The sequence below is a fragment of the Argiope bruennichi genome, chromosome 5 (genome assembly GCF_947563725.1).
Source record: "Argiope bruennichi chromosome 5, qqArgBrue1.1, whole genome shotgun sequence".
Classification (NCBI taxonomy): Eukaryota; Metazoa; Arthropoda; class Arachnida; order Araneae; family Araneidae; genus Argiope; species Argiope bruennichi.
This window is the reverse complement of record NC_079155.1, coordinates 98,250,406-98,266,726: the sequence shown is the minus strand read 5'-3', so window position 1 is coordinate 98,266,726 and position 16,321 is coordinate 98,250,406. Positions and strand designations below refer to the sequence as shown.

The following is a 16,321-nucleotide window of genomic DNA, read 5'->3' as shown; positions in this document are numbered from 1 at the left end:
AATATGTTTTTGAGTAATTGTATTCAGAGACCGATATATATATATATATATATATATATATATATATATATATATATATATATATATATATATATATATATTATTACAAAAATGTTTTTTTCTGACTCAGAGAAGTCTGAAATGGGGCCATTCTTCAAAATGAAACATTTCTGAAAGCCGATAAAAATTTATAGGCTTCACCTACAAGGATTTTATAGATGAAGTGTACAAATATTAATGTAGATATTTATTTTCGGTGTATTAATATAGATATATACTTACACATATAACAAAGAAGCATATAAAGTTTTATAAACATTGTCATTAAATATTTTTTTAACAAAACATTTCTTGTTACAATATAGTAACTAATATTTCAGCACATTATAAATCTAGAAATTATGAAAGTATTAAAGCTATCGTGAAAAATGTCAGTGTTGTCTAAAAAGAAATAAAACTAAATTTCACCACATTTTTAACAAAAACCTGTCGCATTTGCCACTACCACTATTTTTTTGTCGTATAAATGATGCTATTTGCGACAAAATATTAAATTAAGAGTAATTCGCTTTATTTATTATTGAAATATGTCAAGTTAAAAGTCTAAAAAAACAGAGAGGTAATATAGAATAGATAGTAAATATATATTCATTTATAAGCTGGTTAAGGCTGATAATTACCATCTATTTCTTCATCTATAATTTAGTAAAAGAAAATAAGTTTTTCAGATACACTGATGAAAATCTTACTTCAAAGATAGTATCTCTTAAATTTACTTACTTACAACCGGCATCAAAATTGCCGGGTCATTTATTTTAGCTTTGCTGAGCATGGGCATTACTTCGTCGAGGATATCTGTTTTTTCTAATTTGTCTATGATCTTCTCGATGCAAGTCAATGCATTGGCTTGAACCTAATAACAAAAAGAAAAGCATTTTGAGTTGCTGGCACTTTTAGTGTTTTAATGGATAAGCAAATTTGTAAAAGAAGAGTTGCTGAAACAAGAATAAATGAACTTTTGATAAAGGGATTGTAAAAATGAGCTTTAACACGTTGTACAGCATAGAAGCTATGTTGGAATAATTTTTATTTCATTTGTGTATGCAACAGAGGCATTCTAATTCTAAGCCAATAGAATATCACTCCCCTAGCAAATCTAACCCATCTAATTACTATTAAAAATGTAAAAATTTTCATTCACTTATTGTTTTATCCTCTATATAATATTGTATGACACTGTAATGTTCTTTTTTTACAGTTATATAATGTAAGAAAATTTAGAAATTTGGAAATGAAATAAAAATGAAGACAATTCAAAGATTCCTGAATGAAGACGATTGAAAGATTCTCGGTCTTAACCCCAAAAACTTGGCGACAAAAAATGAAGGTTCTTGAAAACAGAGGAATTAAGTCAGTATCTCTATTAGGACTCGAAATCAGGTTATTTTTCTTAAAGATTCTTAGCTTTGTTGGAGACCCTTTGAAGTACAGTAAAAGTGAGTCAGGAGAATGAGGCGAATTCTCACTTTGGAGTGAGTTATTTCATTGTTTTCTGAGCGATATTGTGCTGTGCTCTTAATTAATGATTCAATTAAGGATTTACAGTTTGCCTATTTGTTGTGGATTTCTATAAGTGCAGTCTTGGGTAAGTTTAGTTTGTATTTTACTATCCTTGCTTCGCGCTTTCTTGTGGAATAATGCATCATATTTTTTTTATAGAGCTTGTTCGTATACCTACCACGTACATCGAGCAATGTAAGTGTTCTTACTGCATACATACAATACCGTTGCAGTACCTGAATCTGTAATTTATTGCACTTTTTTCTTTAAGTTAAAAATAAATGATAGAATTGGCAATCGTATGCAGCCTAGTATTAAAACAACGGTTTGGATAGTTAGCTGAAGATGATAAATATTTTGAAAGAAGATAAATTATTATTCCAAATGTTTCAAAACAAAATTTTAATAACCTAAATTGATATATTTATTACAGAAATTACATAATATTTACAGAATAAGAACATGGTTCCCTCATAATAATTACATTAAAGTTTGGATTTTTATAACTCTAATTAAGTTATGCTCTATCTGCATTAAAATATTAATTGTTATTAATAATTTGATAACCAGCTTTCTAATATCCTGCCGAAATTAGTAAGTAATTAATTGGATATTATGTATTAATGCTTGATTAAACTCGGATCAGTATTAAGATGACGAAAACTAAAAGATGTCCTTTAATGAGCAATTAATTTCCCATTTGTAATACCTTCGGAAGGATTTTGAAGTAATTAGTTGGAAATTATCTACGCATCATTGTTACTGAATTAATCAAACATATAATTACTTAGCTACTTGAATAAAATGAATAATATATGGCTTGAAAGATGAGGTTTGGGTTTTATTGGCACAAGCACCATCTTTGGTTCAACTGTACCCTATATATGGTTAAAAATAAAGTAGATCTAGCGGCTTAGTAAAGAAAATATAAAATATAGACACAAATATGCGATCACTAGTAATAGAAGTTGATTTCTGGCACAAAATTTGAAATTAGAAATCGAAGGAATGCAATTGGAGAAAACAGTATTTAAGTAAAACAATTGGATGCATCAAGTACAAGCCCTAGTAGCACACAGATACTGTACAATATTTTGATATAAAACAGTATTCTAAATACTGTATGATATTGTTTAATATTGAATACAATATATTATGCAATATATTCAGTACTATTCAATATATTGATATATTCCATAATATATTCAATATATTGAATAATATTACACAATATTGTGCTACAGGCTGGGGAGTAATTGGGAGTAAAAAAAAAGACGAGTAACTTTAAAGAAATTAAAAATATTAAGGTATTATTTCCTGCCACCCACCACACCATGCAAGAATACAGACAGTGAAAGGAGAAAGTGATCATGTTGGGAATTAAAAGCTGGACATTCGATCAAAATGTCGTTCACAATAAAATCGGTACATGTTAGACGCTTGGACATCCTTTCTTCACAAATAAGATTTTTATAAGTGAAGATGAAAAGAAATAGAAAATTAAAAAAATAAATAATAAAAATAATTTTATGAATAAAAACTTAATATGCGTTTTATATGATAAGATTCTACATCATATTCAAGTGGAAAAAGTAATAATAAAATATCTTGATACATGGATTTTTAAATATCCAAATGTGACTTTGATATGCAAGACCAAAGATGGCAGATAATTAATATGCTATGTCTGACAGAAAAAATATCACGATAACGACCGTGAATTGGCTTAATATAGTTGTTTTTGGAGACAAACATTAAGCTTGGAAGGAACATATGTTCTTTCCAAAGTAATGCAAATGAACGTCAGCATGTAATGTTTATTTAGATTATAAAGTAAGATCTGTGGCATTTCTTTGCTTCTTGATAAGATGAAGTGATCTATTTATATCTTCTTTAAATAGGTAAATGAAATATTTTTAACGAAATATGTAGTTATGCCACTTGTTATAAATTTTGTATAAATGCATGAATGCCACATTTTCTTAACTACAACTTTTCTGCTTATTCTTGTTTTGTATTTGATCATGATAAAATATTATTGTATTTACATGGTACTGGATATTTTAAAAGAATGTTAAACAAAATTGTAAACCAAGTAAAGCTTTTGAATTCTCTTTTTCTTAAATTGAAAAATTTGAAAAAAAATGTTAATTCGAATGATTCAAAGAGAATTTTAATGTTTAGTTTCTCTTTAACATTTCTTAAACATTCTCTTGTTAATGTTTAACAATTTAGAATGTCTATGCAATCTTTTAAAGATGATTGATGCTCTTAAACAATAAGGTTCAAATTACTTAACGAGAAGACGATAAATCTTTCTTTAATGCAACATTGTTAACACATAAATTAATATTTATTATATTTGGATAGAATGGTTAGAACTTATTTATAAGAAGAATCTCTTAATATTAAAATTAGAGTATGTGACATGAAAGAATTCGGATTCTAAGTGACAATTAAATAATCAGAAATGCATGAAATAAACAAATGTTACAATGAATTTTCGTCTTACAATCAGACAAATACATTGACCTGTAAATTTTCAGGAGTAGACCTCAGTAGACGTCCAGTTTTGAAGCCGCGTTTGAAAATTCTAAATTATCTGTCTCATCTGTTGCAGTGTATCAAGTATTTCATCTTGAAATAGAAAAATTTATATCTACAAATTTTTATTTGCTTGCTGTTCAGTGGATTCAATGGATACATCTAATACTAAATACTTCAATGATGTGAAATATCGAATTTAAATTGGAAAATATAATTTCTAAAGAAGTCGAATAGCAAAGAGTTCTTTGGAAATTGATCCCTTTAATCTGAAATTGGAGTGGAGACTCCAACTATGTAAAAAATTATAAAGATTGAATTTAGACACCAGTATTATTTTACTAAGAACTCTTAGAAAATTTCTATAAACATATTCCTAATATCTTTTAAGTTTTGTAATTTTGAAATGATGTTTTGAAAAGACAGATAATTTTAATATAGGATGTTAGAATTTAGGGAAGATAATAAGCTACAGAGAGAAAGAAAGTTAGAAATTTAAAGGCATTGAATATCAATATAATTATAGTCTTTGTCTTTAAAATTTTAATTTGATTGTATGTGTAAAAATTAATGGTAACATCTAATTCACAATTATTTTGAAATATTCTTATCTGAAGAGGAGAAACTTCAAAATATATTTAGTCTGAAAGATGTGTGAAAGAGTTGTTGGATTGTTTTCTTAACACTCCGTAGTATTTTTGATTTATTTTTCCTACGGTAGAGATAAAATTTGGGTTATTATTTAATAACTCAAGCTCTAGAATACAGAAATTTTGTGGAGTTATACATTTTTGATGATAGCGCTCGATTATAAAAATTGCCTCTTAAATGATTAATTAAATTATATTTCATTAGTTTTTTTTTGCTTCCAGTAACTTTATATTGTTAGAAACCTGTAATGTTGCTTCCCAGCACGGTTAGTTAAATCACTGAAAAGACCATTTTACGATCAGCACCCACTGTTGGGTGCTGTTCGGGTGCCGCTTCAGTGATATCAGAGCGTGGCGACAAATTTGGGCGACCATTTGGCGACTTTAGCGACAAAATAGATATTACGGGAAACTTGGAGAATTTTACTAATACATCCAACAAGGATTAGAGATACGCATGATTGTTCCAGAATCTTCTCGGCCCATCTCCGGGGAACTATAAAAGGCCGGCAATCTCAAGCTGCAGGGTGAAAATCGTAGTTGGAGTAGTGAAACGAGTCGTCGAAAAGATAACGAAGCAACGGCGGAATAGTCTGACGAAGTGCCAGCGTTGTGTGGAGCTCAAGCTATTGTTGAACTGAGCTGTGAGCCGAGTCCACAATGTGTCGGCAGTTGAAGGCAGTTAAAGCGAGGAGACAGTAGAGAATTACAGCCGTTTGGAGAGACCGAAGGGTGAACGAAGATTCCCTCTCCTGCTGAATTCTGTCTGACCGTTTTGTGTGCTGTGGTCGTTATTGCTACTGATTACTACTTGTGGGCTACTGTTTACTGTAGTGTGCTGCTTATGTTTGCTTGTGTTCGTCTCGACTGTGTATATCTGTTGTCTTTGTATTGTCGTCTATGTCTCCATGTTTAAATAAACGTCGTGTTCGTCGTCGTTCGTTATTGTGATTGTCTTCACACCATACACCCACTACAAGCGAACTCGGTGACTTTACAAACTTAGTAGTGACATTGAAGTAATCAGAAATAATATGCTTTTATTTCTTTGTACTTAAATTAAATTATGAACTGCAACTATAAGTCTATGTCTGCCCCTCGCATATTTAATATTTCTCAGGAGATTTTCATGCATATCGTCTTATCTAAAAACATTATGATAATCGCAATTGTTTATAGATTCCTCAGTGTTAGTTTTCAGTATGAACCATTGTTTTCCTCTTTTTCTTAAACAAATAATTCTGACTCTAAAAATATTTTTTTTTTATAATTTGTATTCATGAAACAGTAAGGGAAATTTTTTTTTACATCCAATCAGAATTTTTTTTCATTCTGAAGAAAAATTACATAATAAGTTTTTTCCTTTTATGTGTGCAATGGACGTTTACAATATGTTTCGTAATTTTTGAAAAATTGTTCTGACATTATCTTAACAATCTTATTATAGCATTCTCATGCAATGAAATATATTTCACCAAAATCCATTGCTTTCTTTAAAGAGTTTCTTTTTTTTTTAGTAAGAATTGAATAAAACATACTAAAATATTTTAAGATTTTAGATCGTTCTATGTGTATGACAAATGTTTTAAACATACGTATTTGCTGTATCCTATATTTTGATTGTTTAACAGGAATTAAATTATTATTTTCACTTGAAAATTAGAATTTTTCTTAAAAAATTTACAATAATAATGCAATAGCTCCCCAAATAATTATATATATATATATATATATATATATATATATATATATATATATATATATATATATATATATATAGTTACAGTGTTAAAACTATAGCTAAAGATCAGAGAGAATGATACTCCCAAAGCTGTCTCATGCTCTCTAATAACGGTAATATGCCTCTTTTCACAAAGGAAATTGTGCATTTTGTATAAGTCCACGATTGCTTGGTATGCCACTGGCGAAAAATAGTTTCGAAATATTAGGCAAATTTAGTATTTTTATTGAACCTGACGTGGTGTCTTTGGCAATTAATCCGTTTCCTTCGCTTGATACAGGTACTCGAAAATTGACTAGGGTTTGGATGCTTTTTTTCCTGATGGATTTTAACCAACATTTCACACACATTTCCAATTGTAGTTACAAGATCAAGTACAAAATTTATTTATTTCAGTCACTGTATGTACATGATTGACATAGTATACAGACCAACAGAGAGTAAACATTTTGACAGATTTGATTCAAAATTTGATAAGAATCTCTTTTATATTGACGTAAGGATTTAGATACAAAATCAACGTATTACGTACGTATTTGTACACGTATCAACGTGTACACATTTTACGTATCTAGTTTTTAACGTTTTGTAATAATAGAGTTCTCTTGAATTCAACAGCAGGACAGATAGATTTATTCTGAATGGAGGACGTCCAAATCTATAAATTTGGTGTTTAGCCTATACATGAAATTCTATTTAACTCACAGAGTTTTTGAGTTATCGTGTTCACAAATGGACAGACAAAGTCCAAAAATGTGTTTTTTGGTCTCGAGGATATCTGAAAAGTGAGGAATCGTCAAAATTTAGTTCTAAAAGTAATTACTTTCTCTTTGTATATTTTATATACAAAAAAGTTAAAATATGATATACATAACGTTAAGAACTTTAAACGGATAATGTTATAGAATTTTATATACAAAAGAGTTAAAATATGATATGCATAACATTAAGAACTTTAAATGGATAACGTTATAGAATTTTATATTGACAGAATGCTAAAATATTTTTTTTCTTTTTTCTTCTTTTTAATATCAATTAAAATTGCTTTTACAGAATGTATGAATAAAGGTACAGAACATTTTATATTTAAAAGGTAATTACCAGTAATTGATTTTGCCTGTTAATAAAAGCTTGAAATAATAAAACAACACTGTTTTACATTTTGAATATCTTTTGAACATTTAAGGTTGCAAAAGACATTTCAAACATAAGTTTAATATGAAATAATTAATCATAAATATTTATTTTTAAATTAGAATTTGAAAAATGTTTTACATTTGCCCCGGCTTTTAAATAAGAATAAATGACAGTGATTTCTAAGCTTTAAAAACTGTAACACGATTATCTAGTTTCATATTCCAGAAATAAGTAATTAAATAAACAATTCGTTTCTCCGTTTTTGTATTTTAATATTTTTATCGTTTGAAATTGACGAAGCGTTAAAAACGAGTTGCCTTCTTTTATTTTATGTAATGGAACTGTAAACAAAAATGTTTATTTAAAACAACTTATAAATGAAGACTTGAGTTCTTAAATCAAAATGACACATTTTAATCTATTTTACTGAATAATCGATCAAAAGAACGGTGTCAAATTTTTTTGAAATCAAAAAATGAATTATGGATGAGCAAATAAATGAATATCCCCCCCCCCAAAAAAAAGGAGCCGCCCGTTAGATTTAATAAAAGCAAGCACCATGCTGCTAAGAAATACCAAAGAAATAAAAAAAAATCCATAAAAAATTAATATATCCTGCTGTTTACATTGCCATGAAAGGAAGAGAAAAAAAAAAACATTTTGTTGATCTCTGTTGCCAAAAGGTGACTTCAAAATTGATGGCAAAATCTTCTGAGGTAGCATGTTGGAAACGCATTTAAGAAAAAAAAAATATAAAATGAATTTTTAAATTTATCCTTAAAATGTTTTTAAATAACTTCGAATCAGAAAAATATTGTGATATTGCTTTTTTAAAAATAATAATGGATAAACTATTTTTGAAGATTAAAATGTATTCTTTGATGGGAATATTTCTGTACGCGAAGAATAAATGAATTGGCAATTCTCAAATTCGTAATTCTACGTAATGTGTATCTCAGCAAACATTACTTTAATTCACATTATATACAGTCAGTAGATATTATTTAGCATGTGAAATGGATTACTTATGACAAATATTACTGTTTAAATTTATTCTTAAAATATTTTTTATCTAACTTCGAATCGGAAAAAATATTGTGATATTAATTTTTTACCAATGAAAATGGATAAATTAATTTTGAAAAATGAAGTAATGTGAATGTGATGAAATTCTTTGAAGTGAATATTTCTATACGTGATGAATAAATGAATTATAAATGCTTAAATTTGTATTTTTATTATTATTGAATTGAAGGAATTACGATTTTTAGCAGAAAAAAACTGTCATCCTCTAATTTGAAGAAAGTGTTTATGAAAACTGTTTTTTTAATCAAAATAGTAACAGATGAAATTTGTTGGAGATCAAAAGTGAGTTTGCTTCAGAGGTATGTTCTTTGAGTTGAATATTTCAAAGCGTGCACGAGAATATATTTAATGTCATTTTCTTGGTTACATGAGAGGCAATCTATTATAAAGTCTAATCGGGATTTTTATAAAGTATTCAATAGAGAAAGGTCGATGATAATCCGGGTAATGAGGCTTGCTTTTATTACATCTTTTATTTTTAAGCTATATGGCAAGGGAATGTATAGATAGAATATATTTAATGTCATTTTCTTGGTTACATGAGGGGTAATCCATTATAAAATCCAATCGGGATTTTATAAAGAATTCAGTAGAGATAGGTCGATGATCATCCGGGCAATAAGGTTTGCTGTTATTACATCCTTTATTTTTAAGCTATATGGTAAGGGAATAGATAGAATATCGCCCAGAGCTTCCTGGTACTGGCTATTTTGATAAATTTCATGCATATTTTGATGCATCTTTTGATAATAAGATTAAATCTTCGATAGTAATGCATTCAATGTATGGATACGACTGCGCTATCGAATTTGTGAAATTATTCACCCTTTCATTCCAAGCAGTGCTTGAGTGACATTAAGTCCATACCCTTAAATTCCTAAATCTGCTTAGTGTGTATTTAAACAGAGCCAATAAACATTATGCAGCATGATAACTAACAGCGTATGACGTATATCTTTATTGTGCGATAGCTCTTTCTTTTTTTCCTGAAGAATGCGCAATGGATTTCAGGCTGAATTAGTGCAGGGCGTTAGTTGCAATCACATGACTATCAAACAACACCACTGTTTTTAAGTGTGATTCATTATTTTTTTAATATGAAACCATAGATGATATTCATATTTTTGATTTTTTTTAATTGTGATTTTTAATCCTTTCTGTCGGAAATTATTTTCATGCGGAATAACGACTTTTAGATCATCAAAAACATCGTCATCAAGAACCGCAAAGAACATCATCTCCAATCGGAAATTCAAGTTATTATTGCCATACAAATATTTTAGTGTGCTTTTTTTCTTTTTCATTTTTTAAAATTTTGTGTGGGTTTTTTTTTACATTGGACAAGAATATCATATCTATTAGATCTATTGAAAAGTTTCGAATTTCATTTAAGCACAAGTCAACTTATTGATTTTGAGAAGAACTATTAATAAAATGGTGACTGAAATATTGGATTTTTTTCATTGAGTTCATCTCTTCCTAATGCGGCAAAAAGAAAAAAAACAACAACAAAAAAAGAATGATATATCTTAAAATGGAATAGGCACCCAGGTATGACGACTATTTAAGCTATTTTTGCAGAAAATGAATGAATTAGTCGAATGACAATTAACAAATGTCACCGACAAAAGGCGATTCAGTTTCAGAAAACTTCAGTAATTAGAAAACTATTGGAAATGACAAAACAATGCTTTCGAAATGCATTTTGATGGTGGGTATTTTCTTCCAGTTCACCAGTTTCGTGAGATCTTCTATATCTTGGAAAATATTACTCGGGTTAAGTATTATTTAAATTAAGATAGGGTCTTTTGACCTTCGTAAGTAGCTGTAATATTTATGGCAGAATATGGATAAAAATTATGATGGACTATCAACATTTATTATTCAATGTAGGATAAAATTTCTGCAATATTATGAGCAATTTAATTAGCATTAAAACTGCAATGAAAGAAATAAAATATTTTATAAAGAAAACGGAGCTAAAGCATTATAACTATTTTCAATTGTGTTTTTGAATACTTCGGGGCTTAATATACAAGATTATATTGTTGGCATGGTTTTTGATAAGAAGCTTAATATATTTTTGTATCTTGATTGAATACTTGGCGTTATTTGTTGATCTAGAGCACACCTACCCTATTCTGATGCAAGTCCTTCCTCCTCAGGTTCGGTTTGAAATATTACTTTTCTTACTCTCCTTAAATTAAGTTTTATAAACATACATCTATGGGAGAAGTCACTTGATTTATTCTCTGAAATTGAAATACTGTATTCTTACTGAAGTTCTAACAACTATGCTTGAAATTCTCCTAAAAATTTTCATTTTTTCAAGTATTGTGTATTTTTTTCCTAGATGATATAAATATTATAAGTAGCAAACATATATAGAGAAATAAAATCTGTGGCTGTTTCTTGGTACTCGTAGGGTAATATATATATTCCTTAATAAGCGTATTCTGAATATCAGCACCAATTTTTGTACAATTTTAATTCTGCATGATTTTTGTATTGTTTATTTTCAACAGATATAAAAAGCCCAATGTGCATACCTGAGAAGAAGAAACTTTTTTTGTATATATGAAATTAATGTCTGTTTTTTGATTTATAGAAAATCAGATGAATAAATTGTACGTTTTTTTGCAATGATCAAACATTCAAGAAGATTTGATTAAAAAAAATACTTTAAATAAAATTTTCATAGGGCTTATTGCATAAATACCTTGAGTCCATTATTGTTTTCAAAAACTTGTTTGGTCCTGGGAAGCACCATTTTGCGAACAGCAGTTTCTTCTAAATAGTCAGCTGTCTGAGCAACCGCATGCAGAGCAGCACACTGAAAATAAATGAACAACCATTAATTAATATCTTATCTGAAAACAGTGTAAATAAAAATTTTAACCAGCGATTCGAAAGAAAACAGGTTTATAAATGAGTCTAAGAAAAAATAAATGTTTAGAATTGGCAAGTGGTGTAGATTTTTAGTATTCAGCGGTCTGTGATCGTCAAGCAATCAAATTATATCCCTAAGATTATGATGAAATCTCATCAAAATAGAAAACGTTCATGTGCTTTGCTTTTTTTAGAAAGACTTTAAAGACTATAAATTGATAACTTTAAAAGAGATTTTGACTATATGAATGTTTTTAGAATGAAAAAATATGAATGGAAAATTGTTAAGATGCAAAGAAAAATTTTAGGAAGGAAAAATTTTTTAAAGTCAAGTCTGTCAATATCCTCTCGGTTATTTTGAAGACAATATAACTTAATCCTCTGATTCTTGGTAGCTTTGGTAGGGTCGTGAATTAGAATATTGAAATACCCGAGTTCCTCTTTCAAAGATTAGAAATCTCCTCTAATTCCTTCAAATCCTTAAGGGCAGCTAGTATTCTCAAAGGATTGATATACAAAAGAAGACTACTCTTTAAATGAGTATTAAGGAGATTTGTACAAGGAAACGAGTTCATCTCTTCTTTCCTTCTCAATAAGTCACTCTAAAGAACAGACACCTTGAACGTTCAATCGATCACATTTAAGGAAAAAGGGAAATATTTTCGGGATATTCAGCAATAGCCGTATTTTTATTGAACGGGCTTTTTGGGCGTTTCAGTATTGAAAGGTTTAAATTCAATAGATTAATTCTTAGGAATACAACTAGAACCATTCTAGTTGTGGGTACATTCATATATAAAAATTCAATTGAATCAAATTTTAAGCCTCTTGCATTCTATTTTCGGAACTGTGATTCAATTTTTGACTTAATAAAACCTCCAGTCTCAACTCAGTATATGATTTCTTTATTGAATTCGCCCGATTGCTTTAAGATTAATGGGATTCAGAAAAGATCTGAAATAGATATTGTCAAACATTTGAGTAAGGACGATTTATTTCAATTTCCTATAAAGTCTGTAAGAAATTGAACTTTCAGATCAAATGAATGACCTTAGCAATACATTTATAGACCTATATCAAAGTCAGTTGTCTTTGTCTCCCGTGATAAAGTAAAAGAATCTAGATCAGAGGGAAATTTTTTCGCTACCTTAATTCCTTTACTTGTAATTTTCTTCCGTCCGTTGAAAGAGATTTTTCTGGCTTGTTTCATTTTCTTTTTCATTTCGGAGAACTAAGTTGCGAGAATCAACTGTGGTTTTTTCGATATTTCACAAAAGAAAGTATTGCTTCTCTGAGTCAACTTTAATTCATTTCTTTTTGGAAATGTTTTATTTCTAGGAACTCTCTCGCTACTTTTTTTTGCCATCTCAGCAACCATGAGGAATTTTTCAATAACAAGGCCTCTGCTGTCAGTCAGATTTTAATCACTATTTTTTTTATTTAAGTTTCCAGACAGAATTGTTGTAAAAGTGACTGGAAACCTACAGTAAATTCAAAAGTAATTTTGCATTTTTTTTCTGTGCAAATATTTAACTAATGCGAGGTTTGGAGTATCAGGGTATTACTTATCAGAGAAAATCTAGTTTAGATATTAAAATAAAATAATTGAGGATTTAATTTTTCTGCGATCTTGATTTTCTAATAAAAATTTTATACCCGGGAAAGAATTGTTTCAGTAAAAGTTATTTACCCTTTTTATGCCATACTATTAGCATATTTCAATATTTACTTCGCACGCTTTTCCCTGCTTGGATTTAATGTAAAATCTCAAATTTATGATTGCAAAATTTAATGTATGGGGCCTAATTCTATCAAACATTATCTTATCATATAGATGTATACATTCGGTGAAAATTAGATCAACTTTTGTAGCAACTTGATATGGCATCTAAGTTTGGAGAGGAAGGTGTCAGATCGAATGCCATCCTCGTTATCTGATCAATAACATATCTGAATTACGAGCTATTTCTGAGGTTCTAATTTATTTCCAAAGCTTACTTTGTCATTTCGTAAACGGTAAGTTAACTAAATTAATTTATTATTTAAATGAAATTCGATGTAAGAAGTTTGAAAATTCGTTCTAGTAATGGTAAAAGAACGTCGTGTCCATGGATCTGTCAGACATTAGATCCATAATTTCCATTAGTGTGTTGTGAATGTTTGGACAGTGGCAAATGAGGTGTCATTTTTATTATTTAGTTAGAGCTTCTTTGCAAATCTGTTGCGTTAATTTAAAATTGACAAAAAAATCTAATTTATCCTAACTTATCTAATCTTGTACTTTATTAGTTTTTCTAGGAAAGCAGCATATTACCAAAATACATGCAAATAGACTTGAACAATTCACTAGATCGCGCGAAGATTTATATTTATTACATTAAAACTTAAAATCAGAGCAATATAAAATGGTCTCAAGACATCAGCTTCATAGCGCAGTTAAACATTTTTAAATATTATTGAATCGGTCAACGTAAGAAACGCTTCTTTATTTCTGAATATCGCTTGGCAAATTCCATTGTTTCGCACTTAAATGAAAAAGAAGCGTCTTTGTCAAAAAGCTCTAAGTTAAGGCAGAATATTTTATAGTAAATAATCTACATTTATGTAGTATAGGATAAGAATGGCTCATGGATAGAGAAACACAATTTTTATTTTTTTAAACTGTCACTAGTGTTTGAGTTTCTACAGTAAACAATAAACAGTTATGTTAAAATATCATAACTGTTATGTTCGATTGTTATTAGAATGATAATTCCTTATTATTTTGGAGCGAATGCCATTACGAAAAATACAGTACTTAATGCAAGATAAGACTAATTTAATGAAAGTGAGGTATTGAACCCAGTGCTTAAAATCCACTTTTTATGCAAGTCTTTAATTAACTTGCATATATGCTGTGAAACTAGATATAATGTATTCACATATATCTAGTCTATTTGTGGGTATTTTGTTAATGATGATTTTAAATATCATTTATCTTTGGAAGGAAAAACAAATTGTATTTCCGCAGCGGCAAAACTTTTCCTACGTCTTTATATCGAAATTATTATCGAGCAGATAATAATTTCGAGAAATTGAAGTTGTTTTACCCCAAAACGCAATATGCAATTAAAAAAATAAAACAGGTGTAAGGTTATTAAATCAACATAATTGTAATATTTATCAAAATTTAAAGAAAAAAATACTTCGTCTATTAGTATGATAAACATTAATTAAAGTTATTTATTTGAATTTAGCACAATAATTCTGTTGGCAAGCTCTATAATAATACAAAAAACGAACTCATTTATTATTGTATATTATATTTCTCTATTTATTCTGCATGTGCATAAGAAAAATCCTTTATATTTCAATTTTCTTTAATATTTAATAGAATATTTAAAAACTAGTAATTCGATTGTAAACTCATAAATAAACTTATGTCAAATAAAATCTCATTCAATAGATCCAAGCGGAAAAACCTTATAAAAATACATGATGTACTGATGGAACACATCAAAATGTAAGGTATAATGTAAGGTAACTAATATGTAAGGTAACATAGGTGAAACCATTCATGAAATTGCAACATTGTTTGTGTGTGTATGTGTGAGAGAGAGAGAGAGTGAGAGAGATCGATCTAGTTTTTCTTTCATTGGCTGATATACATAATTTATTGATTTATAGATTGCCTTCTTGCATTAATTGATATACATTATTTATTGATTTATAGATTGTCTTCCTACATTGAGTGATATACAATATCTATTGATTTATAGATTGTCTTCTTACATTGATTGATATCATTATCTATTTCTTTATAGATTGTCTGCTTACATTGATTAATATCATTATCTATTGCTTTATATATTGTTTTCTTACATTGATTGATATCATTATCTATTGCTTTATATATTGTTTTCGTACATTGATTGATATCCATTATCTATTACTTTATACATTGTCTTCTTATATTGATTGATATACATTATTTATTGCTTTATAGATTGTCTTCTTACATTCATTGATATAGATTGTTGTTTTTAAACTAGAGTTAATCAAAAAAGATTTTACTATTATTTTAATCCTTCTAACATAATTTCTACAACTTGATTAGAGAAACTTATCATTAATGAATAAATTGTAGTTGAATTTCAGAATACTTTGATAAGGTATGCTCCATTTACATTTCAACCTACACCTTCAATGGCATCAAGACTTCTTTAATTTCCATTTTGGTGAACTTAAAAGCTAATATTATCCCTTTAATGTGGAAGAAAATTCAAAGATTATTTCATTACAGAGTAAACAACTGATTACTATCAAAACATGTCGCTACAGCTAGACCGACCGCTCTGTAAAAGCTTTTATGGAACTTCGAAGTTGTTTACCAAGTAAATTGTTGATTGATATTGTAGAAAAGAGCCCAAAGAGCAGGAGCTAGTAGTGCTTCGTGGAGATGTTAGGACTTAAGTAATTAAAATTCAATTTTAATGTTCCTTTGAAAGGATAAAGATTGTTAGTGCTAGTTTGCGTGAAAGGCATGCACTAATAGTTACTTGAGCATTAGAGGATTCGAAACTATTAGTCTTGCCTTTGATGAATGCACAGTTAATAAGTTTAATGCTTGTAAATGATTGAAAATAGTTAAGAAAACATTTTCTTCTAATTAGTGTAAAAAAGCTTTTAGAAATGTTTGATATAAAGTGATATTTTAAATTTTTATATTATATAG

General features: G+C 28.6%; 1 protein-coding gene across 2 annotated transcripts in view; it reads right to left on the bottom strand.

The window, feature by feature from the left end:
* Positions 1-16,321, bottom strand: part of LOC129969385 (SCY1-like protein 2) — a 488,897-nt gene that overhangs the window by 66,135 nt on the left and 406,441 nt on the right. For both annotated transcript variants that reach the window (XM_056083944.1, XM_056083946.1), the window contains exons 11-12: positions 11,438-11,551; positions 781-913 (exon numbers count right to left, since the gene is read on the bottom strand). In XM_056083944.1, the coding sequence (XP_055939919.1) occupies positions 781-913; positions 11,438-11,551 (247 nt within the window). The remainder of the gene's footprint in view (positions 1-780; positions 914-11,437; positions 11,552-16,321) is intronic.